This window comes from Pogona vitticeps, chromosome 2 (genome assembly GCF_051106095.1).
Source record: "Pogona vitticeps strain Pit_001003342236 chromosome 2, PviZW2.1, whole genome shotgun sequence".
NCBI classification, from domain to species: Eukaryota; Metazoa; Chordata; class Lepidosauria; order Squamata; family Agamidae; genus Pogona; species Pogona vitticeps.
In genome coordinates this window covers 231,116,628-231,142,201 of record NC_135784.1, presented here as the reverse complement: position 1 = coordinate 231,142,201, position 25,574 = coordinate 231,116,628, and the positions used below count along the sequence as shown (strand labels likewise).

Below are 25,574 nucleotides of genomic sequence, written 5' to 3'. Positions count from 1 at the left end.
GGATTACCCCAGGTGGTGAAAACCAGCAGAGCTTCCCAGAGTGAAGTGAAGACACAGGCAGCAAACAGTCTTGATAGTAGAATATATATATTATATACAGGATATGTACAGGTATATACACAGCGTAGTCTTTGTCCAGTCCCAATAGTCACACACGGCAATATCCTCAGAGTTACAGAGCTTAAATCAATGTCAGAGTTCCAGTAAATAGTCAAGGTCAATATACCATGCAGTCAGTCCGGTTCACCAGAGTTCCTCTTCTCCCAAGCTCGTAGATACGGCTTCCACAGGATTCTCTAGCATGATGACAGCACTCCACAACCATAGCAACACCAACAACAACCCACACTGGTGTATGCTAGGTCTCCAGCTATATACCAGAGATAGCCAATCCTGGTATATTCATCCTACTGGTACAATCTTACTCAGCTGTATTGACTCATACTTAGCTCTACTTTACAGCTCTGATCCTTACAGATACTTATGTCTTGGTTCTAAACTGCATTTAACAATTTCCAGGTTTGTCCAAACCCTGTCACAACTGATAAACCTTTCCACCCAAATGGTGAAAGCAACATGTAACTTTTGAGAAGTTACAGGCATTTTGCTTTAGAAAAATCATTCTTACAGCTGTGGGAAAAAGATGTAGATACAAACACTTAAAAATAAATGAAAAACATATGAAGATTGAACTTAAGTTGCAGGCGAATAGTTAAGTCAGAATACAGTCCAATACAGCACGTGGATCTGTTCATTAACTAATATGGTTCTATTTCCATCACAGTTCTTGCACCCTTTGCTTCTTCTGCTGCCTAATAAGTGATCAGGATTGCTAGAGCTGATGGCATTTATCATCTTGAGACTTGGCTTTGAACATGCATGATGCCACTAGAAGAGGCTGGATAGGATACTCCTGGATGCCCAAACTATACTACCAGGGTTTCAGTGATGGAAGAAAATAGATATAAACGTCATAAGTAAATAAAATTGTTTGTCCATTGTTCATAACAATACATGCTCTTCTACAGTCCAACTGTCAGTGTGGATTACACACTTCAGTATCTCTGGTGCATCTAATGGTACATGTCTATTTTCATTCTCATGTGGACTGGAGTACCAGTTTGTGATGGATCAGTGTTTCAAATATGCCACACAGAAAGTGGAGGAAAGGAGTGGACTAAGAAGCCTGGAGGGACTGGATGAGTAGCAGGTCCTGTGTAGATTTTTAGCCTCCTGCATCAGGAGATGTAAGGATGCATAACTGTTCCCTGTTTTGGAATGTGACAGATGATTGGACAAATAGTTTCACTGTGATACCAGGCAGTTCAACAGTAACTACCAGCCTAAACCCTGAATCCAGGCCCAGAAGAAACTCTGATCAAAAACCATCTGAGTAATAGTTACATGAGGCCTAGGAAACTTCAGCTTACTGTATGTTACTGTTAAAGCACTGGTCCTTCAGCGTGGTCTCTGTGAATCACACATTTGGGTTAAATCAGCACCTGCCCTGGAACTTCGGAACCTTCTAGAGCTTTTTCTGAAAAGATACATAGTTTAGATTGCCCCTTGCACGCATGCTCCATTCCCCCCCCCCGTCTCCAGTTCCTAATTTTCCGCCATTGTGCTAGGAACGTTTTCGGGCAGAGCTCTCTTTTTTGACCAAATCGGCTTGACTTTTGGACTGTATTTCTAAATATTCTTACTTCTGTTGCCCCTTGATCTTGGACTGCTTCAACTATTCCTTTGCCTGACGGACTTGGCTCTTGTTTGACCAGTTTCCTACGCTTTGTGGATTGCCTGATTGCCAGGCTGATTGTTTCAGCGGGAGGCGCCATTATCAGCTCAGTGGGAGGCGCCATTATCCACTTACCTCGTTGCCTCAGGACAATTTCTCCTGATTACCGTGAGAACTCAGGCTCCTATAGCCTACTGTTTTACTGTTTTATGTCCCCGTCAGGCCCTTTTAGTGTATGTAGGGCGTGCTCCAGGAAAATACCCTTTTATGATAAACATAGTCTTTCTTTTGCCTGGGGGATGCTCATAATACTTCTACTTGTCGGCATTGTAAAGAATTTACCAAGGCTGCTTTAAAGGCACACCAACAGAGACTTAAGCTCTATTTGTGGGAAAGGACTCTGTTTGCAACCCATCCCTCAGAGATGGAGACTTCCTCCAATCCTTCTATGACTCCTCGCTCTGAGACTACTGTGTCTCTCCCGTCCACATCCACTTCTAAGTCATTTAAAACTCCTAAAAAAACCTGCTCCAAGTTCTTCAAAAAAGGCTTCTGCTACGCCTAAAGTGGCCGTTTCCAAGGACACTGCGAAACCTAAAAAAACAGGCAGGACAGCCTAAGAAATTCAAGGCTAAAGAAATCACCTCTCTTCTACCTGTAACACCATTGCTGCCTTTGCCAATCTTGGAGGATTCTTCAAGGGACCAGGAATCCCTGTCTGAGGCAGCCCCATCTTTGCCACTCTCCCAGCAGTCTGAGGCAACGCTTGAACCTGGGCATTCACCCAGCCCTGACAAGGTTGAGGAGGCTGTGTTATCCAACCCTCATTCTGCCCATCTTGGCCCTGCAACTGCTGGCCAGGCAATTGAGACTCCGCATTCCCCCTCTTGCTCTCCGAGGAGAGATCTTCCTCCTCACAAAAAGGGGTCGAAAAGGCGGCATTCTTCTTCCGATCGGCGTCGTGATTCAGACTTGGAGACTTCCCGACGTCGGAAGAGACACAGGCATGAACGATCTGGGCGCAGTCGTTCAGGGAGGAGGAGGAGGACAAAACATTGATGTCGACATTACGATACCGACTCGACATCATCATCATCCTCTTCATGTTACCGCAGGCACAGGAGGAGGTGCTATTCCTCTTCTTCGACCTCGAGTTCTTCACCTTCCCCGCTTCGGCGTCAACAGGCTCAGAATACTCTGCCTGTTACTGACAATAGGAGGGCTCCCCAAAAGACTTCTTCCTCTTCGACGTCGAGAGCTAAGAGTTCCCAACAAACTACTCAGTTTTCCTTAGCTGAGACTACTGTGCAGAGGGTCCCTTCTGAGGAGGATGACCAGCTTTGTGACGTGTCTTCCAATCAGGATGCGAAGGTGTTCTCTCCATTACAAGCTCAATTACCAGTGGAGGCGGACTCTTTCGACTCAGATACTGGAAATCCCCATCCATCCTCACCCTCTGAGGATTTCTCCTCTTATTCGCAGATGGTGACCAGAATGGCTAGTGTTTTAGAGATGCAAACACAGCTTCCACCTCCTCCATCAGATGATCCCATTTTTGGGGACATCGATCGAGAATCATCTCAACCACTTAGTCTCAATTACATTTCTCAACTGTTTAATCTGATTATGGACGCTTGCTCTCAACCAGCCACCCCTCTGTCTGTCTCTAGGAGGACTGAAAATATGTATAGAATTCATGGAGAAGAGGTCAATTTCTTATCCAAGCATCCTGCTCCCAACTCTGTTACTGTCCATGCAAATGTGTCTAAGGCGTCGGGGAGACCACATGTGACTCCTACCAACAAGGAAGGCAGGAAGATGGATGTTTTGGGTAGGAAAATTTACAACTTCCAATCCTTCCTCCTAAAGATATGTAATTACCAAGCAGCGATGGGAGCATACCAGAAGCATCTCTGGAATAAGGTACTGCCAGCACTTCAAGCTGCCCCTGAGGATATTAGACAAGAATGCTTGAATGCTCATGCTGAGGCTATGACATTGTCCAAGCATCAACGATTAGCAGCAAGACATGCTACAGATGTTTCAGCTAAGACATTGAACTCTGCTATAACTCTATGACGCCATGCTTGGCTAAGGGCATCTGGTATTGTTGAAGATGTAAAAAAACAAATTGAAGAACAGGCGTTCGATACAAAAGGTTTATTTAATGAAAAAACGATGAGTCACTCAAATCTATACATGAAAGCAAGAAGACTGCTAAGCCGTACACCATTCACCAGCAGCCTCGTTTCCAGAAACAGCAGTGGCATAGACAGTTTCCGCAACACTAGACTCCAGAAAGGCAAGGCTCTTCCTTCCTCCAGAGCGCATCCACAAACTACAGACCGCTCTTCAAAAGTTTCAACCACACTCCCTAGTGTCAGCACATTACGCACAACATCTGCTGGGTCTCATGGCCTCAACTGCAGCATCCTTACCACACGCCAGGTTAAAAATGCGCTCACTACAGGCTTGGTTTCTCCATCATTTCGACCCAATGTTAGAGGATCCGAGGAAGAAGATCCTAGTCACCCCAGAGCTGGCGAAACAACTACAATGGTGGTGTTTCCGACCTCATCTCCTAATGGGCACCCATTTCGACCCCTGCAACTCTCTGCACAAGTAACAACAGATGCGAGCCCCACAGGCTGGGGGGCTCATAGCAACGGTCATACCGTACATGTCCTCTGGTCACATCGTCAAAGAGGACTCCACATCAACCACCTGGAGATGCTAGCAATGATCAAGTCCTTCAGAGCCTTCCTGCCACTGATACAAGGTTGTGGTGTACAAGTTGTAACAGACAACACCACGACCTTGTACTACATCAACAAACAGGGCGGGACAAGATCCTTGTCCCTTCTCTACCTTGCAGTGCATTTGTGGGAGTGGTGTTGCCACCATCACATTTACCCAGTGGCAATCCACATATCAACATCGGAGAACCAACTGGCAGACGAACTAAGTCGCTGGAAGGGACAATCCCACGAGTGGGAACTGGACAATGTGTTCCAGATGCTGTGCTCCAGATGGGATCGACCAGCCATCGACGTGTTCACCTCTCACAGGAACAAGAAGTGCAAGAGGTATGCTTCTCAGGCAGGCAGGGGCCCAGGTTTCCTGGGAGATGCCTTCATGATGCCTTGGCACCACCACCTTCTGTACCTGTTTCCACCGATCCCTCTGATCCAAAGATCTCTAGTCAGGATCAGACAGCAGAGGTCATCAGCAATCCTCATAGCATCATTCTGGCCACGTCAGCCATGGTTCTCTACTCTGAAGGAGTTGGCCACAAAGGTATTCAGATTTCCACCGTTGCCACATCTGCTGACACAGGACTTGGGGAGCATTCTATATCCGGACGTGAACTCCCTCCACCTGGCAGCGTGGAAGATCTGCCTGAAATCAAGGAGGTGTTAGACAAATCCAAAAAAAATCTACTATTCTCTTGTACAAATACAAGTGGAATAATTTTCTTTGATTTGCCGCTGCCAGAAATCTCCAGACTTCTCCAGTCTCCCTACAGATTTTATTCCTTTATCTCAAGCATCTGTTTGATCTTGGACTTACCTTGTCAACTTTCAAGGTCTACATCTCCGCAATAGTTTCTTTCCAGCCCAGAGACTCAGAATCTTCATGTCTCTTCTCTCACCCTACATTAAAAGCATTCTTAAAAGGATTAATCAACATTCACCCTCCTACAAGGCCTCCAGTACCTCAGTGGTCTCTTACATTGGTTCTGCAATCACTCATGAAGCATCCCTTTGAGCCTATGGCTTTGTGTGACATTAAGTTTCTTTCTCTAAAGACTCTGTTTCTAGTTGCAGTTATGTCTGCTAGAAGAGCAAGTGAGTTAGCAGCCCTGAGGTCTGATCCTCCTTACTTGCAATTCTATAAGGACAAAGTTATGTTGTTTCCAGATGTTTCATTCCTACCTAAAGTTGTTACAGATTTTCACCTCAATCAACCTATTTCGTTACCTACCTTGTTTTCTGATCCTTCGTCTGACGTTGAAAAGATGCTCCATTCCCTGGATGTTAGAAGGGCATTAGCATACTATGTTTCCAGGACAAAGGACTTTTGGAAAGCTGAAAGACTCTTCCTGTGCTTCTCTGGACCACACAAGGGTTGTGCAGCATCATCTTCTACGCTGTCACAGTGGCTCGTCTCCACTATTACTCTTGCCTATCAACTTGCAAGTAAAGAGGTGCCTGAAGGTCTTAAGGGACATTCCACAAGGTCCGTGGCAATATCTACTGCCTTACTACATGGTGTGGACATCCCAGACATCTGCAAGGCAGCTACATGGTGCAGAGTGTCCACATTTGGCACCCACTACAGACTGGACCTTTGGGCAAAGAAGGAGACGAGTTTTGGAAGGGCTGTTTTGACATCTGTCCTGCAGTGACGGCCCTTCTTCTGGTAAGTTAGCTTGTCAGTCACCCAAATGTGTGATTCACAGAGACCACACTGAAGAAAGAGAGGCTACTTACCTGTAACCATGGTTCTTCAAGTGGTTCTCTATGAATTCACACATTCCCACCTGGCCTCCCCACTATCCGTCACTGTTTCTTTTATATGAGCTCTTGCTCTGACAATGGCGGATAAATGGAACGAGACGGGGGGTGGAATGGAGCATGCGTGCAAGGGGCAATCTCAACTATGTATCTTTTCAGAAAAAGCTCTAGAAGGTTCCGAAGTTCCAGTGCAGGCGCTGATTTAACCCATATGTGTGAATTCACAGAGAACCACTTGAAGAACCATGGTTACAGGTAAGTATCCTCTCTTTTTGTGATATTTCCTTCCTGAACCAATTCCTCTGATGCTAGTTATTACTAAGCTATTTGGACTGTACATTCAGAACAGTGCTTGCCCAATATGATCCTTACTTACTAATTTGCAGATTCACTACAATTGAAACATCTCTTGAAAAATTGTGATGTTTTGTTTTTAAATTTTGTTTTTATAAACTAAGTACAAATTTCATAGCAAAAAGTTGAATGTTACTCTCTCATATCCCCAATTTCTACTATATTACACTCCGAATTTCACTACAGTTGAGGTTTCCAGTACTACACAGCAAAGCAGCTACAGACATGGTACAGTACTAATAGTTAATACATTGTTGTTGTTGTTTAGTCATTTAGTTGTGTCTGACTCTTCATGACCCCATGGACCAGAGCATGCCAGGCCCTCCTGTCTTCCACTGCCTCCCGGAGTTGGGTTAAATTCATGTTGGTGGCTTCGATGACACTGTCCAGCCACCTCTGTCGTCCCCTTCTCCTCCTGCCTTCACACTTTCCCAACATCAGGGTCTTTTCCAGGGAGTCTTCTCTTCTCATGAGATGGTCAAAGTATTGGAGCCTCAGCTTCAGGATCTGTCCTTCCAGTGAGCACTCAGGCTTGATTTCCTTTAGAACTGATAGGTTTGTTGTCCTTGCAGTCCAGGGGACTCTCAAGAGCCTCCTCCAACACCACAGTTCAAAAGCATCAATTCTTCGGTGGTCAGCTTTCTTTATGGTCCAGCTCTCACTTCCGTACATCACTACAGGGAAAACCATAGCTTTGACTATTCAGACTTTTGTAATGTCTCTGCTATATGGACACATGTAGCATCTGAATGTATTTGACAATTTTTGCCACCTTTCCATTAGGTGGAGTCATAACACTTTCTGATCTCTCCCATGTAAGGATCTTTGGGGATTTTATTTTTCTTCTTTTTCTGATTAATACTATTTTTCTTCCTCATCAACAAATTCAGTGTGAGTTGGGAGAATGTGAGAAAAAGGCATGTTCTGTATTCTTTGTTGTAGAATAATGCACATGATGTGCATTATCTACAACAATACACATATTAGATACATTATCCCAAGCGGATGAATGGGAAAATGTTTCCTCACCCAAGGAGTAAAATGTGGGATATGGCATTCATACGTAGGATACTGCTTGAAAAGACTATAAATTTAGAGTCCAAGGAGCATTGATTGCTAAAATACATGCAGAAATTAATCACCAATGCAATGTGTACAGATTTTTGATAAAAATCCATGTTCTTTTTTTAAAACTTTCTAAAAGCCAAAGCTTTTGTTCTAAATGGACACTGGCCCATCTTACAGATGGAAGTAAGTTCCACAGCTTCCAATAAGGCTTAGAGGCAAGCTATTAAGTGTTTTAAGATTACAGCCATATTTGTTAACTGACGTGTATTGGCCTATACTTACCACAAAAAGGCCAAACCAGGAAAAATATAAAACCTAGGATCAAGATTGGAGATGGGCACAAATATAAAAAATGAACCAGGAAATTCATTTAAAAAAAAACACTGGTTCATAGATTATGGTCATTTTGGTTTTGTCCAAACCAAAAACCCAAACTTTCCTGAACGAATGAACTTTCCTCTCATTTAACAAACTTCCTGGTTCATTTTCCCATCCCACTGCCCCCTTTCCTCCCTATCTTGTTCTGCTGCTGCTACTGCCGCCGCCACCACCATTAAAAAACCAAAAAAGACATGTACAGGAAATGGAAAGGCCGGGCCACCAAGGAAGAGTACAGACAAGTAGCAAGGAAATGCAGGGATGGCATTAGGAGGGCAAAATCTGAGAATGAGCTGAGGTTAGCTAGAGACACTAAAAGCAATTTAAAAAGCATTCTTCAGGTATGTGAATAGCAAAAGACATAATGGCACCGCTCCGCAATGGAGATGGAAAAATGACAGTTGACAAAAGGCGGAGGTGCTCAATTCCAATTTTAGTTCAGTCTTTTCTCATAAGACAGACTATGAACTTTCAAACAAATTGGAAGTGCAAGTGGGGGGGCAGGATTGCAGCTGGGGGTTGATAAACAAATAGTCAAGGAATACCTTACCACCTTGAATGAGTTTAAGTCTCCAGGGCCGGATGAACTGTATCTGAGAGTACTGAAGGAACTGGCTGAAGAACTCTCAGAACCGCTATCCATTATTTTCTTGAAATCATGGGAAACTGGTGAGGTGCCAGAGGATTGGAGGATGGCCAATGTTTATCTTCAAAAAGGGCAAAAAAGAGGAACCTGGGAAGTACAGGCCAGTCAGCCTGACGTCAATCCCAGGCAAAATTCTGGAACAGATCGTAAGCACCTAGAAAACAATGCAGTAATAACTAGAACCCAACACGGATTTCTCAAGAACAAATCCTGCCAAATTAATTTGATCTTGTTTTTTAATCAGGTAACCTCCCTGAGAGACAGAAGGAATACTGTAAACGTAGTATATCTTGACTTCAGCAAAGTTTTTGACTAAATGCCCTATGATATCCTGATTAGCAAGCTAGGTAGATGTGGGCTGGATAGATCAAGTATCAGGTGAATACACAATTGGCTACAGAATCATACTTAGAGGCTGATGATTAATGGGAGGAGGTAACAAGTGGGGTACCCCATTCCTGGGACCAGTGCTCTTCAATATTTGTATTAATGACCTGGATCACGGAGTGCAGGGAATGCTTGTCAAATTTGCAAATGATACCAAATTGGGTAGAATAGCTAATATCCTAGACGACAGAAACAAAATTCAAAATGACTTTGATAGGATGGAGCACTGGACCGAAAGCAACAGAATGAAATTCAGCAGGGATAAGTGCAAAGTACTGCACCTCAAAAAAAGGTTAAGAAATCTGTAGATATGAACTACATGCAGAATTGCACAACTTGGTGTGCAGCAGATAATGCCTAAGGAGATTTCTTACCTTATGGCAATTCCCCTCCAAAAGTTATACATTTTGCGTAGCTGCACAAGAGGATTTTGACCCATATGTGTCTGCACAGACTCAGCAACATTCAAAACATGCTTTTGAATCTGATTGTTCTGAGCAAATAACATGAATGGAGATAAATCTGTAGAGAACAAGCAGTCAAGTTGGCCAACTGCAGCAAAAAAAGGGGAAATAACATAATTTGATGTAACCCCTAAATCACAGTTTAGAGCTGTACAAATGAGCCTCAAAACTAAATTCATGTGCTTCTCCTGTTTCTCATCCAAAATAGTTGTAAGAAGGAAACCAAAAGACTCCATTATTGTATTAAAAAATAACATTTCTTCATTGGTTAAAATTCTGGCTTGTCTGAATAAAGCCAAGATGGTTTTTGGTCTTAACCTGTTTGATACACCCTAATTCAAACATACCAACCAGTCGCTCAGATTAGATGTCATAGTGTGGTGAATTTAAAATGATAGCAGGATAGTTCCTCTGTCCTAGCAGTCACACCAGAATAGTCGGTGGAGGGGTTGGTTTCATATATCCGAACAAGATGAGAGACTCCTGCAGCAACTTGAACATTAACCAATTTGTGGTGGGCAAAATAAAACCTTCAACATTTATGGATAGTGGCTTACTCTTCTGTGTATGGAGATTCTCTCTACTCCTTGTGCCACCTCAGCATTCAACCAATGCCTCTTTTATCTGCCAGTTATTCTATGAAAGATTCTCCTATGTGGTGTTTGGGAAAATATTTGTTAAAAACAATGGGGGCTTTTTAGTCAAGGGACCCTTTTACCTTGAGGACGGCTTGACCATAAAAAATGAAATTTCATTAATGAGCAATCAAGGAAGCATTTGTTCACAAGAAAGTGGGAAAGTGTGCTGCCTAGCTGTTTGTGTAGATAGGTGCTCAGAAGAAGAAAAACATTCTAAGTTTGGGGACTGGTTGGGAAGCTGCCAAGAAATTTCAGAGTCCCTCTTGCATCTGTGCTGTCTGCCATGTGATTGTTTTTGTGCTCCTGCACCACTTTGCCTTCATTGTTGGGATCAGCACTCAATAACCTCCAACAGCTGCTGGAGCCACCCAAACCTACCAACCCTTGAGTCAAGTATAAGATCTACAAGCTGCTTAGCATTTTAAGTTTCAGCACTCCCCTGATATTTCATCACTCAGGGCCTTCTAGGAAAATTAAATGGCTAATCCAAACCATTAGCACCCATCTCAGCACTGCCTGGTAACTTGCCCGGTTAGTCTGGTGGGGCCCATCAACATAGGAGAGGACCATCAGAAAACATTTTGGCATCAGACTTTGCTAGGTGAGTATAATGATTATAAAATCCTATGTATCTTAAAATACTCCTACAAAATACTGGAACATTGGCTACAGTGCATGAAGCAATAGAGGAGAATATCTTATTTCTGTCGTAGTCTCGCATACGTTCCTGGCCCTTATAGGAGGCTAGCATTACTTCAGCCTTCATTACTGTTGTCCTTTTAAACAAGGTATTCTGGGAACTACTGTAAACTCAGTTTAGCAGCTCAACTAGCTTTGAGAAGGCTTAAAACAAAACAAAAAGCTCTGCTTTCTGAGAAGCACAAAGTTCTCAACTATTCCTCTTGTTCACAGAAAACAAATCCCCCCAACAGATTACAAAGGGGATTATCACACAGAGCAATCACTTTTAAATAGAAAACTACTGTTGTCCAATAAACACTGTTATTGGCTGGAAAATAAACAGTCTACTCCACCAGGGGATCCTGACAACTGTGTAAGGTATTAGCATTATCTTCTAATTACATCAACTAACTATCAGAACAACACAATAAATGGAAATAGCAATTTATTTCTGGAAGGCACTATTTTGGGAAAGGTACAGAGTCATGAACTACTTAATTTTTTAAAATCTTATTATTTTACTATTTATGTTTTCATGCATAGTGTTTGCTTATATGTTTATTTAGCAATGAGGAGGTGTTGAATGCAAGTGAATGATTTAGGTTGATATGAGCCTGTTATAGTTTTGCTATGTTACACATTGACTTGGGCATCTGTATGGATAGCTCAGTAGTTTAGGTATCTGTATGCAAAGCCAGAGGTTGGCAGTCTGATTCCCCCCTGTGCCTCCCTGACAAAGGCTGGACTTGATGATCTGTAAGGTCCCTTCCAGCTCTAAAGTTCTATTATAATAACAATGATATCAGAAGTATCTTATATCACAAGCAGACTTTAGAAAAGTCAGCAGAGCTCCCTAGCTCATTGACTCTGATTTCATGGGGGCAGTGAATGTGGTCTGAGTTTTAGTCTGAAATTAACAAAAGTTATCCACGTTGTTGAAGCCATTCAGTAACTTAGACAGCTCCTGCACAGTTCAGAGCAAACCCAAGAACAGGCTGTCACTTTGGGCCGGCCAAGTATATATATGAAGTTCATCTTCACAGAAAGGTTCAGTGTCCAGGATCCCAGAAACTCTCCTTTCAGCAACTAGCTATTGGGAGATTGGTACTCATTCTGGTAGCACTTTCACGGAATCTCATACAATTGGTTGCTGTTGTCACATACAAGATACTTTATACACCTTATCCCTTCAGCAGGCCTGAAGTAAGGGTTATGGCCGCTGCATAACACTGGAAATTGAGGAGGTTTGATTTAGGTTCGTGTTTTTTTGCTCCAAATCACCTTTAATTATGGTTGTTTGAAAAATCAATGGACATATTATAAATGCAGTATTTAAAATTCATCACATTTGCTCATTAGCCTATAATGAACTATTTTAGTGCAGCTAAGAAGTCCTCCTCCCAATTACCACAAATGGCCTCCCAAATGGGCATATTATAACTGGCTAGGACATATTCCTCTGTGCAAACTGCATCAGATCTATGGTTCAATGTATAGTGAAAAATATGACATGGAATTGTTTATTTGGAGAGGCCTCTACCAAGTAGCAATAAGATGATTTAGTGGCTCTGGGTGTGAAGCTGTGAGAAAAAAACTTGTGGTCTGCTTGTGTTTGCTTTGTAGCAGATGCTGCTGCAATAGGGCTTAACTACTGATACATAATGGCCTATTGGTGTCCAATACTGCATGCTTGGTCATGTGCCCAATCACACAACTAAGACGTGCCTTGGCACTTTGTCAATTAGTTGTAATTAGCTGTGACAAGTTGTGCAAGCCTTTTGTGAACACCAATAGGATTCTGGCCATCATAAAATACCTAAATTAGTAGTAATATTTCTATTGCATTTATAATTTGCACAAGTCCCAAAGCAGTTCACAACTATATGATAAAGTAACACAATAATACAGTCTTAGAGACAGTTCTCATCAACGCATGGCTGAAGAAAAGTCAAAGGGAAAATACAGGTATAGTATTAAAGAAATAACCAAAACACACCAATATTGAGGTCACTTACCTCATAGAGGAGAAATAACTTGACGGAGTAGGCAGCTTTGCAGAGATGATTTTGTGTCAGAGATGAACAGAAAATGTGTTGACTGTGGTGGTCCTGTGTTGTAGAGGGTTTAGTATACTAATATAGTCCCTAAACCTCACTCAGTAGCAACCTGGAAGCCAAGATTAAATTCAGAAAAGAACGTAACTGAGTAGAAATAGCCCAGTGTCTTTCTCTGCACTCTCTTCCCTCCATTTCCCCACAAACATCACTACCTCCCACTGCTTCAGCCTCTTCTAGCAGTTTCTCTGCTTTGTATTTCTTGTGTGACTTAATTTTTCTCTCAAAGGGAGCTACAGCTTCCAGCTTCATACATGGCTTTGCAGTTTTTAGTCTTAAAAAGTGCTTTATATTTAGTGTGTGCATTTATATTGTGACATTTTACATTGCCATAAATGCACTTTTCTTTTTCATTGCATTAGTTGGTTGGAAAGAGGGGAAATTAAATAAAGTAAATAAAAGTGTGTTTTCCTGCTGCTTGAGAATCATTACCTTTCAGTAGAAAGCCCAATGAAGAAATATATCCATAATTTTGGAGGAACTTCACAATATACTCATGTCTGCCAGGTAGCATCAAGGACACAACATACAAAATAGTTGCCACTTGGGTTCCATAGCAGTGATCTCCAAATAAAGCTTTTCAATATGTTATCTCATCACATACTGTAAAATGAAGGGTTCTTCAACGTGGTCTCTATGAATCTACACTAGTGCGTAAAGACAGCGCTTGCGCTGGCCTCTCGGAATCTTCTAGAGCTATAGGGAAAAGTAACAAAATTTGAGTTGCCCTGTATTGCGCATGCTCTGCCCGCCAAACCCCAGTTCCATTTTTTCCGCCAGCAGAGTTGGAACCTCTCGGTTAGAGCTGCTTTAAAAAACTTATTTCTTCCTCGTGTATTTGACCTGGACTTGGCTTTTCGACCTCCTTATCTCTGTTGCCCTGACTATGGATCGTTTTGACTTCTCTTCTGCCTCTGGCGATAGCGCAAGTACTCTTAATTGGCTAATTGGAGCATATTTACCGCCCGCTGAGTCACCACACGCCTACTGGACTCTTTCTATTTCGCGGTTTCCTGCTTCTATTAGCTTATGCCACCAAAAAGAAAACCGTCTCCTAAAAGAGGCCCTTTTAGACTTTGTACATCCTGTTCCAGGAAACTGCCTTTTCAAGACGGACATTCCCTCTGTGTCTTCTGTCTAGGAGAAACACATTTGACTTCCCATTGCAAACACTGCAAAGAATTTACCAAAGCTACCCTCAAAGCTCATCAGCAGTGCCTTAAATATTCTCTTTGGAAGCAAACACTATCTGCTTCACAATCATTGGATATGGAGTCTGTCCCATCTACATCTTCAGTATGTTCCAAAGTCACGGTAGTTTCCTCACCCCCTCCTGAGTCTGCTAAAGAAAAGACTAAAGAAAAAGCAAAAAAAGAAATCTACGGCTAAGAAAATACTTGCCACTTCGTCGGCTCCTTCAACATCTGCTCCACTGGCTTCTCAGCAACTGAAACAGAAGAAACTGCCATTTAAGCCCAAATCAAAGCCTAAGGAGATCACCTTGGTTGTGCCTCCTATATCAACTTCTCTTCCTTCACCTATACTTGAAGACTCTTCCTGGGACCGGGATTCAATGTCAGAAATGGGTGCCTCTTTACCGCCTCGATAGGAGGCTCCGGTCGACGTCGAGAGGTCACCAACAGCTAGCCAACTTGTACAAGCTATTGCTGGCATAGCTAATGCCCCTCATAGCCCTGTATTAACCGGGCGGGCGATGCGATCCCAGTCTTCGGCACCGGAATCTCTCGGCTCTAAGTCTCCACCTACACCTCGAGGGAGACCAGAGAAGCCCTTGGATTTCTCCTCCCCTCGACATCCATCGTCAGATCGGGATGGAGAGCCTCCATCGAAGTGGCTTAGACACCATCATAAGCATAGACGTGGTTCCGGTGTCGACAGGTGAAAAAAGCGTCGACATCAAAACTACACTTCTTCTTCCAACTCAGACGACAGTGTCAAGAGGAGAAGGTCCCACCGTCGACGTCGAAGATGGGATTACTCTTCTGAATCGTCCTCGACATCGAGAGATCGCAGAAGGAGAAGAAAGAAGGCACGATACACTTCTTCATCTTCACCATCTACCTCACCACTGAGAAAGCATCGACACTGAAAACCCCTCGGTGTCGACAAACAAGAACCTTTGACGTCGACAGGAAAAAGGAGCTTCCACGTCAATGGGGCGTAAACCTAATAGTCATCCCACAGTGTCCCGACCTGCTCAGCCTACTGTTCCTCAGAAAACCACGACTACAGCAGATAAGGGTCTAAACCCTAACATTTTTCCTGTCTCTGATGAGGAACATCAAATTTCAGAGAACTCTTCTGAACAGGAGGAGGAAGTGACATCTGACGCTTCCTTGGACACACCTCTCCCAGGAGAGCCTTTAGGATCGGATGCTGCTGACATCCACCCGTCTTCCCCATCTGAGGACTTCTCTTCTTATTCCCAGATGGTCTTGAGAATGGCAACCACCTTAAGAATGGAGATTGAGAAATCTCCCACACGTGAGGATGACTTGATCTTCAGAGATATTAACAAAGAAAGGTCTCACCCTGTCAGCCTTTCTTATGTACCTGAGTTATTAGATCTTATTATGCAGTACTGGGAACACCCTGCCAATTCCACCTCCATATCCAGGAGGACTGAGAACCTTTATCGCATTCATGGTCCTAAAACCTCTTTCCTGCTGAAGCACCAAACTCACTGGTAGTGGGATCCATTTCTTCAAAGATTCCTGCAAAGGGTCATGCCACACCTTCCAACAAAGAAGGTAGGAAATTGGAGGTGTTGGGACATCGGCTATACACCATGACCACCTTTGTCTTGAGGGCAATTAATTACTTGGTAGCCATGGGTGCCTACCAAAAGCAACTCTGGGCAAAAGTTCTACCTGCTTTGCAAGTTGCACCAGAGGATATCAAGCAGATACCTGTATGCCTTAACGCTCATGCTGAGGCCTTAACTGTCTCCAAGCATCAACGCTTGGCATCCCGACACATTGCTGATGCCACTGCTAGAAATCTTGCATCTATCATCACCTTGCGACGCCATGCTTGGCTCAGATCAGCAAATATCATGGAGGATATTAGAACCAGACTTGAGAACTTACCTCTGGTCTGTTCAGTGAGAAAACTGATGAAAATCTGGAGAACCTCCATAAGAGTAAAAAGACGGCAAAGTCCTACTCTATTCAACAACAACCTTGAACCTCCAAGTTCCAATGGCGTCCGAAATATTTACAACAATCATATCAGCAGCCTACACCATCCACCTACCGTTCTTTCCGGAACCAGGGTCAGCTAAGGTCTTCCCAGGCCTCTTCATCTACCTCTACCTTTAAGCCCCAATCTAACAAGTGACAGTCTTACAAACCATCCAGGAGGAAGTCTAAGAAATATCTTTGACTTCACCAGAACCATCTCCAGTTTAGACCACACAACCCGACTATCTCCTCATCTTCACAATTGGCTCAAGATAACACAAGACTCCTGGGTCTTAAACATTATAAGCTCAGGTTACCGGTTGGAATTTATAGAATTGCCTCCTCTAGGATGGGTCAAGCCTACATCATTCGATCCCATCCTAGAAGAAGAGATTCTCACTCTTCTTGCAAAACAAGCCATACTGAAGGTACCAAACCAGGACATACAAAACGGATTTTACTCCCGGTACTTCACAGTACCCAAGAAGGACGGCGGTCTAAGACCAATTCTGGATCTAAGGGTCCTAAATACCTAACTCAAACCACGCCGTTTAAGGATGGTCACCTTAGAAGCAATCATTCACCTGTTGAAGAGAGGAGCCTGGTTTGTTGTTGTGGATCTAAAAGATGCGTATTTCCACATCACCATCCATCAAAAGTACAGGAAATACCTGCGTCTAATCTTCATGGACATCATTTACCAATATATGGCTCTTCCATTTGGCCTCTCAACAGCTCCCAGGACCTTCACCAAGTGCATGGCCCTGGTAGCAGCTTACCTCTGTCTGCAAGGGATGCAGATTTACCCTTATATCGACGACTGGCTGATCATGTCCAAATCCAAAGCAAGAGCAATCAAGGACACACAACATGTTCTGCACACTCCACAAGCACTATGCCTGTAATAAACTACTAAAAGTCCCACCTGGAACCATCTCAGGTGATGGACTACTTCGGAGCAAGACTGGACTCAGTCCATGCTTGCATGTTCCTACCACCAGAGCACATACGAAAAATAAGAAAGGCAGTTCGGAAATTCAAGCCCCAAGGCAGAGTGTCAGCAAACACGCACATCACCTTCTGGATCTCATGGCATCAACAACTTGTGCCTTATCCCACGCTCGCCTCAAGATGCGCTCCCTTCAGTGTTGGCTGCTCGCTCTATTCAATCCTCTGGAGGGCAGTCAGCGCAAGCGCCTAACAGTCACACCAGAGCTAGCAGAACAACTTCAGTGGTGGACATTCCCACCACATCTTCTCGTAGGACGACCCTTTCGACCCCTGCAGTTGACACGTCAAGTCACAACAGACGCCAGTCCCCTGGGTTGGGGAGCCCACTGTGAGGGACACCAGATCCACGCTCTTTGATCCCCTCAAGAAGCCTCGCTCCACATCAGTCACCTGGAGCTGATAGCAGTGATGAAGGCTCTCAGAGCATTTCTCCCTCTGGTAAAGGGCAGAGTGATACAGGTGGTCACAGACAACACGACGACCATGTTCTATATAAACAAGCAGGGAGGAACACAGTCGAAGTCCCTTCTGTTTCTGGCAGTTCACCTATGGGAGTAGTGCTACCATCAGCACACCTTTCCAGTGGCCATTCATGTATCCACAACAATCAGCTGGCAGACGAGTTGAGCCGCCGCTCGTTTCAATCTCACGAGTGGGAACTCGATCAGAAGGTGTTCCTCAGTCTGTGTCACAAGTGGGGGCATCCATCCATAGACATGTTCGCAACACAGACCAACAAGAAGTGCAACAAATATGCTTCCCGTGCAGGAAAGGGCGAAGGCTCTCTAGGGGATGCCTTTATGGCAATCTTCATTGCTCCTTGGTGGCCACAACAACCATGGTTCTCCATACTCCTGCAATCAGCGGTGGACAGGATAAGGTTACCCACTCTCCCACATCTGATCACTCGGAACACAGGGAACATCCTTCATCCAGACTTGGAATCTCTCCACTTGACAGCGTGGAAGATTTCCCATCAATAACAGAGGTTATTGATAAAGCAAGAAAACCAGCCACTAAGCTACTCTACAAATACAAGTGGCAAAACTTTCTCAAGTTCACTGAGGGGGACAGATTGCAGTCTTCACCTGTGGCTTTGTGTACGCTCCTTCTGTCTCCAACATCTGTTTGACCTCGGACTTTCCAAGTCTATCTTAAAGGTTTACACCTCAGCCATTGTTGCCTTTCAGCCCCATGGCTCTGAATCATCCAGGTGGTTTTTGCATCCCACACTAAAAGCTTTCTTCAGAGGCCTGTCCAACATGAGACCTCCTCTAAAGAAGCCTGCACCGCAATGGTCACTGCAGTTGGTACTTCATTGCCTCACTCACCATCTTTTTGAGTCCATGGCTTCCTGTGACCTTCGATTACTCTCATTCAAGACTTTGTTCTTGGTGGCCATCACTTCTGCTCGTAGAGCTAGTGAATTGGCAGCACTTTGTGCGGACTCCCCATATCTTCAGTTCTTCAAGGACAAGGTGGTCCTACATCCTGATGTTTCTTTCCTCCCTAAAGTGGTTTCCAAGTTCCACATTAACCAGACTTTAATATTGCTAACTTTCTTTCCTGATCTAGTTACCGATGTTGAGCACATGCTCCACTCTTTAGATGTTCGAAGAGCATTGGCTTATTATGTCACTAGAACTAAAGACTTTAGGAAAGTTCCAAGACTGTTCCTCTGTTTCTATGGTCAGCGTAAAGGTTCCGCTGCATCTTCTTCAACTCTGTCCAGATGGTTGGTCTCCACCATTTCCCTGGCCTATGAATTGAAGAACAAGCCTCTCCCTGAAGGTCTTAGAGCTCATTCCACCAGAGCTGTTGCCACATCCACGGCCCTGCTGCAAGGAGTTGACATCCAAGACATTTGCAGAGCAGCAACCTGGTCCAATGTGTCTACCTTTGTTACACATTACAGACTGGACCTCCGGGCCAAGAATGAGACCAAGTTCAGGAGAGCAGTGCTTATATCAGTTCTGCAGTGACAGCCCTCCTTCCGGTAAGTGACCTTGCTAGTCACCCACTAGTGTGGATTCATAACCACGTTGAAGAAGGATAGGTTACTTACCTGTAAACATGCTTCTTCAAGTGTATCTCTATGAATACACACATCCCGCCCAACCTCCCCACTGTCCGTCACTGTATCGTTGAGTCCAACTCCGACTATGTGGCGGGCAGATGGAACTGGGGTTTGGCGGGCGAAGCATGCGCAATAATGGGCAACTTAAACTTTGTTACTTTTCCCTATAGCTCTAGAAGATTCCGAAAGGCCAGCGCAGGTGCTGTCTTTACCCACTAGTGTGTATTTATAGAGATCCACTTGAAGAACCATGTTTACAGGTAAGTAACCTGTCCTTTCATCTGCAACAATTGTTAATTTTAAAAAAATTAAATGGGACTTTTAAGAGGTAACTTGACCAATGTAAACTGGAAGCTCAATTTTGTTACAGAATTGAGTTTACTAGTTTGAAAATATTGTGATATGTTACATATACCGCATCCTTTGGTCGTTGTTGTTTGTTTTCCCCTTTATAAGTCCTTGGAAGACTCAGTTAGCCTAGAAAAGGACAAAGATGCTGATAGTAAGATGGAGCCAACAAAACAGAAGTGGAAAGTAGCCATAAGCAGTGTTTTACCAGAGGTAGCCAATGAGTTTGCATTGAGCTGTGTGTTTTCCAGTAATTGCATGCTTATGCTGAAACTGCACAATCTCTTCTGTAAATGAGTTTACTTGACTGTCTTCTTCCTGCGTGTGAGCATGAATAGCAGTTATTTTGTACCCAGAGGACAGCCTCCAGGTCTGGAAGGAGTTTTCAATAAGTAGCTATATTTATTAGTTTTAGCAGATATAACTAGTATAACAAGCACCTGATGAAGTAGATTCTAATTCAAAAAACAACATGCTAAAATAAATCTGTTAGGCTTAAATGTGTCACAAACTATTTCATCCTTCATCATTTTTGTTATTGTTATATAGATATGACAGGTTACTTTTCAATCAAAACAAACTGAGAATGTAACAAGATGTTGAGGAAGGAAACTGTTCATTTTTTCTTAACATTCTCTTTAATATACTTTTCTGTGTCTTCCTTCGATACAGCTAACAAGAGGAAAGGGGAAAGCTCCAAATCAAGAATCAGTGCAGTTCTGGAGAAGAGAACAAGAAAAGAAGAGGAAGAATATAGATGGAGGAAGAAGAAGATTATTGCAAGAGGTCCCGTCTACGGTGGTGGGGAACACATATAAATTGTATTTTGATTTGTGTATTTTATGTTTATGTTTTAGTTAATAAAAAAGAGTTTAAAAACGAAACTTCATTTTAGAAGGCAAAAAGCAGAAATACAGGATTCTGTAAACAGGAATTTTTTTCTTCTTATTTTTAAAATCAATTCCATATTAATGTTAATACATATGCAGGATGATGTTCTGACAGGAAGGACATATATCCGCCTAGCTAACAAATCACCATCTTAGTGTGTTTATCACACAAATACCCCGATTTTGAGGGGGAAATGATTTAAATAGGACTTATACATATTTGATTTTCAGTTGTGCCTCCAAATATATTGAGAAAATACAATAAGACTCCGGCAAAATTACCCCAAAGCAGAACTGATCTGTTTTTTATAATGTAAGATTGGCATTCCTATATTAAATGTTCCAAAACTAATTCAAATGATGTGCATTCTTTTAATTAGTTCCAAATTTAACTGTACAGAAAGAGAGAGCTCCTCATCGTTAGTTACAAATATTTTCAGAGAGCTGTCCCATATGTCAAGTGTCAGTGCAATTTTAATTCATCCCATTGTCTTTTGCTGTGGCTAATGAGCAAATTGTCCAGGCTTTTCACAAACTCTATGCTGGAGGAAACGAACCCTTAAATGCGTACTTGATGCAAAAACTGAATCTTTACAGAAGTGGTAGAGACATGTACTTGCCTTGCAAGACAAAAATAATTTGTTCCGCGAGTCATTTTGTATTGCAAAAATTTCGTCTTGTGAACTTTCCCATAGGAATGCATTTCCCATAGGAATGCATTGGGGGGGAATCATCTTGCGAAGCACGGCCATGGAAAAATTCATCTTGTGAGTCACCAAAAAAATTGCAAAATGCTTTCGTCTTGCGAGTTTTTCGTGGCACGAGGCATTCATCTTGCGAGGCATCACTGTATGTTCTTCACGTTGCATTCACAAAAATATTTTCCAGCAGTATTGAAATAACACAAAATAGAGTCCTCACAGGTTGAAAATGAAGAACCTCTTGTATTCTGTTTCCATAATAGATACTACTGGATAGCTCAGTGGTTTAGGTTGGGAGTTCAATTCCCTACTGTGCTTCCTTGAAAGGGGATGGACTCAATGATCCATAGAGTCCCTTCCAGCTCTACAGTTCTAAGGTTATTATTATTACTATTATTACTATTACTATTATTGCTATTATTACTATTATTATTAATTCATTCAAAATGTTTTAATGAATAAATAAATTAATTAATGTAGTCTAAAATTTGTTCAATTGGCTTGTTCTTCCTTTTTCTTCTTGGGCCTTAAATTTGTGCAGTCACGTGTGATGCCAAAAACATGAGTTTTCTTTAATTTGTCTCTATTCAGACTCCAGATTAACAGAAATTACAGACATAAAGATTATATAAAAGCAACGCTTCATGCTCAGTATCCAAAGTGGCCCAACTTTTCTTATCTGGTCTTTCAAAAACAAACTGGAATATGGGGCTATACAAATGATGCCAAATGTACAAGGCAAGCCTGCATAGACAAGTTGTCCTAACAGTTAAGACTATATTTAATATAATTAAGGCAGCACAGTTAAGTGATACTTAATAACAGTAATAATCTGAGAACTGCAGAGGTGGAAGGGACCCTATAGATCATCAAATCCAGCCCCTCTCAGGGAGCACAGTGGGGAATCAAGCCCCCAGCTTCTTCCTAAACATCTGCACTAGCCAGCAGTTCTAAAGATCACTTGGTTTTTTTCACCTAGTAACTGTTCTGGAACACTACACCAGAACACAGAGAGAGTTCTAACTCCTGTCCTCTGAAGATGCCAGCCACAGAGACTGGTGAAACATTAGGAAGAAAAATCTCCAGAACATGCCCAAACAGCCTGGAAAATCTACAACAATGATTAGACAATTTTTGACCAAAAGTGGGTTACTTCAATAGCGCTATCTTGGCCATTTACTAGATTTTCTTTTGTACATGTATGGTGCATAATTGCATACATATAAATGCTGCATTGATTGATTTTCTGCACATTCACAGAAAATGTGACCTATATCTAACATCACAAAACAAAGGAAAAGGGAAAAAAGGCACCGTGGCACTTTAAAGACTCGGTGCTATATTTCAGCATAAGCTTTCATGGAACATTGTCCACTTCTTCAGACGTATGAGCCAGACTACATGGTAAAACATTCAACAAGTGGTGTTTGGTTGCATTTCACACTTACTAATTATATCTGACCCCTATTTAGTATTCAATTATTTCAAAGCCTGCCTGGTTCTGTAAACAGCAACATGATTAAAGGAAACAACTGAGGAATAACATGTGGTAATGTAGGGAATGGCAGACTTTACCTTTGAGCCTTGTTCTGAAAAGATGGGTCTGGTGGGCTCAAAGGTAAAGTCTGCCATTCTCTACATTACCACATGTTGTTCCTCAGTTGTTTCCTTTAATCATGTTGCTATTTACAGAACTAGGCAGGCTTCAAAAGAACTTATCACCAAATGAGCCTGCTTTTATTGTGACTTACTTTAGCATCATATACCTCAGAGGGTCCAGTGTCTCTGAGGCTTGTGTCTCATCATATTTGACATCATTCTAGCTAGAAAACTCATCTAGTGGGGCTGCAACGCAAATCGTGGGTGCTTCCATGCAAAGAACCTAACAGAGAACTGCAATAATTTTTCACTCAGATTTTCCTGGGCATATTCATAACGCTGTTATCCTTACAATAAGGAATATTTCTTTTATTGAGTCACACTATTTCAAAGAACTCCAGGCTGAAGTTTAGGCAGTACTGTATGTACTGAATCTGAAATGCAGATAGTTAAATTAAGCATTCTACTGACTGACAGACCCAGTTTTACCTCATGATAGTGCAGTTTTCATTTATTTTTCTTTATATAGTATGTTTTTAGTGACTTAAGAATATTAAGGGTATTGAAAAGTATTCTACGATAACTGTAGCCACTCAATTTTACTAATACAAAAATTGTGTATTAAACAATATTTTAGAAATTGCAAAGAATTGTGCAGTTTTTCTTACACTACATGTACTTAGTGATAGTCCCTCCCCCTTTTTTTAAACTGTTAGATATATCAGGCCACTATCTCCTTAGTGTCACAGACAACCTTTATATCTTGCATGATCTAAAATGATAGCATGACAGCATGAATTAATCCTGTTAAAATATAGAGCTCAGCCTCTCCTGAAGTCTTGGGTTGGGCAGTAAAAGGTGGAACCCCAGGTGTTGCCCTTGGGATAAAAACAAACAAACCACGATGCAACTTTAAGGCAAGCTCCTTATCTGAAGAGGACAGAACATGCACATGACTTTTTAAAATGGAGGAATGCATTCAGAGATAGCTTACTGCTGTTCATTATTTCCTACCTGAACCCCTTTTGTGCAGCTCATAAGACAAAGGAAATCTTGCCAGCCGGTAACCAGATCCTAATTAGAAAAATACTCTAATTAATGATACATAAATTAGAATGATAAGTGGACATTTGCTAAGGAAATATCTGTGCCCCCTCCCCTCAGCTGACTACCTCACTCCCTTTGAAAACGGTAATTAAAGGGGACTGAATTTGAAGTATATTATCCTATTTTTGCATCGTTATTCAAAGGATAGCTTGGGACATGTAAACTGTGTAAGAGACAGGGGTTTGAGAGAGAGAGAGAGAGAGTCTACAGCAGCATCTGAGGAAAATGTCTCAGATGTATAGCAGTTAACCCTGAAACCAGAAATCATTTTCCAGGCATCTTTGCTGTTGCCATGGTTTCCAAGAGGCAATAATTCCAAGGTCATTTCCTGAAAATCCTTTACTGTTGATATCAGCCGGGTGATATCCCTACCCTTCAAAATGTGCACTTCCATTTGCTCTCAGCAACACAGGAATTACTAAGCTTTAACCACAGCGGGTTTAACAAAAGCCCCAATGAAAAATCATAAGAAATATTTCCTGTGCTGAGACTAATCACGCTCCTAGACAGAGACCTGCAGCCTTTGAAGTTTCCCTGGTTAGCCTTTCAACGCCTCCTCCTGTCAACGGCTCTTCTCCTGAAAAAGCCTGCCAATATGGGATAGTTAGTCCCTTTTCTCAAAAGATAAACTTCCCCAGGCACTCCTGGACATCTCATTCTGTGCTACAGTGTGGCTCAGAGCAGTGCAATGAAACAACAGGAGTTGTGTGTAGAAAGGATTTATGTCGAGGAAAAGTGGAAGCAAAATTTGAGAAGGCATTTTTAGAGGCAGGGGACACTCCTGCAACATTGAATCGACATTGACTTAGAAATATATATATTTTTTACCCACAGAACCATTTATTAAAGTTTGCAGGTGGATACCTGTGTTAGTCTGTTGCAACAAATACAACAAAGAATCTTGTAGCACCTGAAAGACTGTAAAGTGTTAGTTCTCATCGATGTTCCAGGATTCCAGCCCACTTCCACCACATGTACAAAGCATTGCCTCATTTATTATAAGCGTGTTTGTTGGGAGAGTGTAGTCTAGCATTTGTTCAGAAGTAGTCAAGTGTTATGTTGTTGATGATGTTTTGGTGATTTGTGACTGTATATTGTAATTTTGATTTTGATTTTTGTGCAACCATTATGTTCGAAAACATTTTTAGCGTTGTATTATGTTGTAAACCACTCAGAGTGGCCTTGCAGCCAGATGAGCCATATAAAAGCTAAAGAAAGAAAGAAAGAAAGAAGTGGGGTGACAGGGAATGGAAATGTATGAAGTACAAACAGTGACTGTTTACCGTAAATGTAATGATTGACAAACTGCAGTTGGGTAGTAATCCCGGACATTCTAGCATATATGAGCAGATTAACACATGTATTGTGATAAAAGGCCGTATTAGACCAAGAAAGTTAATCTAAAACAATTTCTAATAATGATAAGATATTTAATTTGTATCTATACAGTATTGGAAATCATACCTTATATTTTAGCTTGCAGTTCCTGCAGTTTGACTTCACTTTTCTCTGATATTTTCTCCCTGCGAATCAGATGGCAGTGTGTGAGGGATTTATATGGTATGCTCATGCATCTGTAAAAGTTTGAGGGTTTTTTGCCATCAGTAAAAACTGATGGCAAAGAATGACAGCAATCTGTGTAGAATATCACCAGAA

General features: G+C 42.3%; 1 protein-coding gene across 2 annotated transcripts; it reads left to right on the top strand.

Moving 5' to 3' along the window:
- Positions 1-540: 540 nt before the first annotated feature.
- Positions 541-23,458, top strand: LOC140704859 (uncharacterized). 2 transcript variants are annotated; one of them, XM_078385055.1, is made up of 3 exons: positions 541-6,157; positions 6,412-6,507; positions 20,302-23,458. In XM_078385055.1, exon 1 carries the CDS (start codon positions 3,914-3,916, stop codon positions 5,153-5,155), a length of 1,242 nt encoding a protein of 413 aa, XP_078241181.1. In that variant the 5' UTR covers positions 541-3,913; the 3' UTR covers positions 5,156-6,157; positions 6,412-6,507; positions 20,302-23,458. The 2 variants fall into 2 exon arrangements, with proteins under 2 accessions (XP_078241181.1, XP_078241180.1); XM_078385054.1 differs by having other exon boundaries at positions 541-6,507.
- The last annotated feature ends 2,116 nt before the right edge of the window (positions 23,459-25,574 follow it).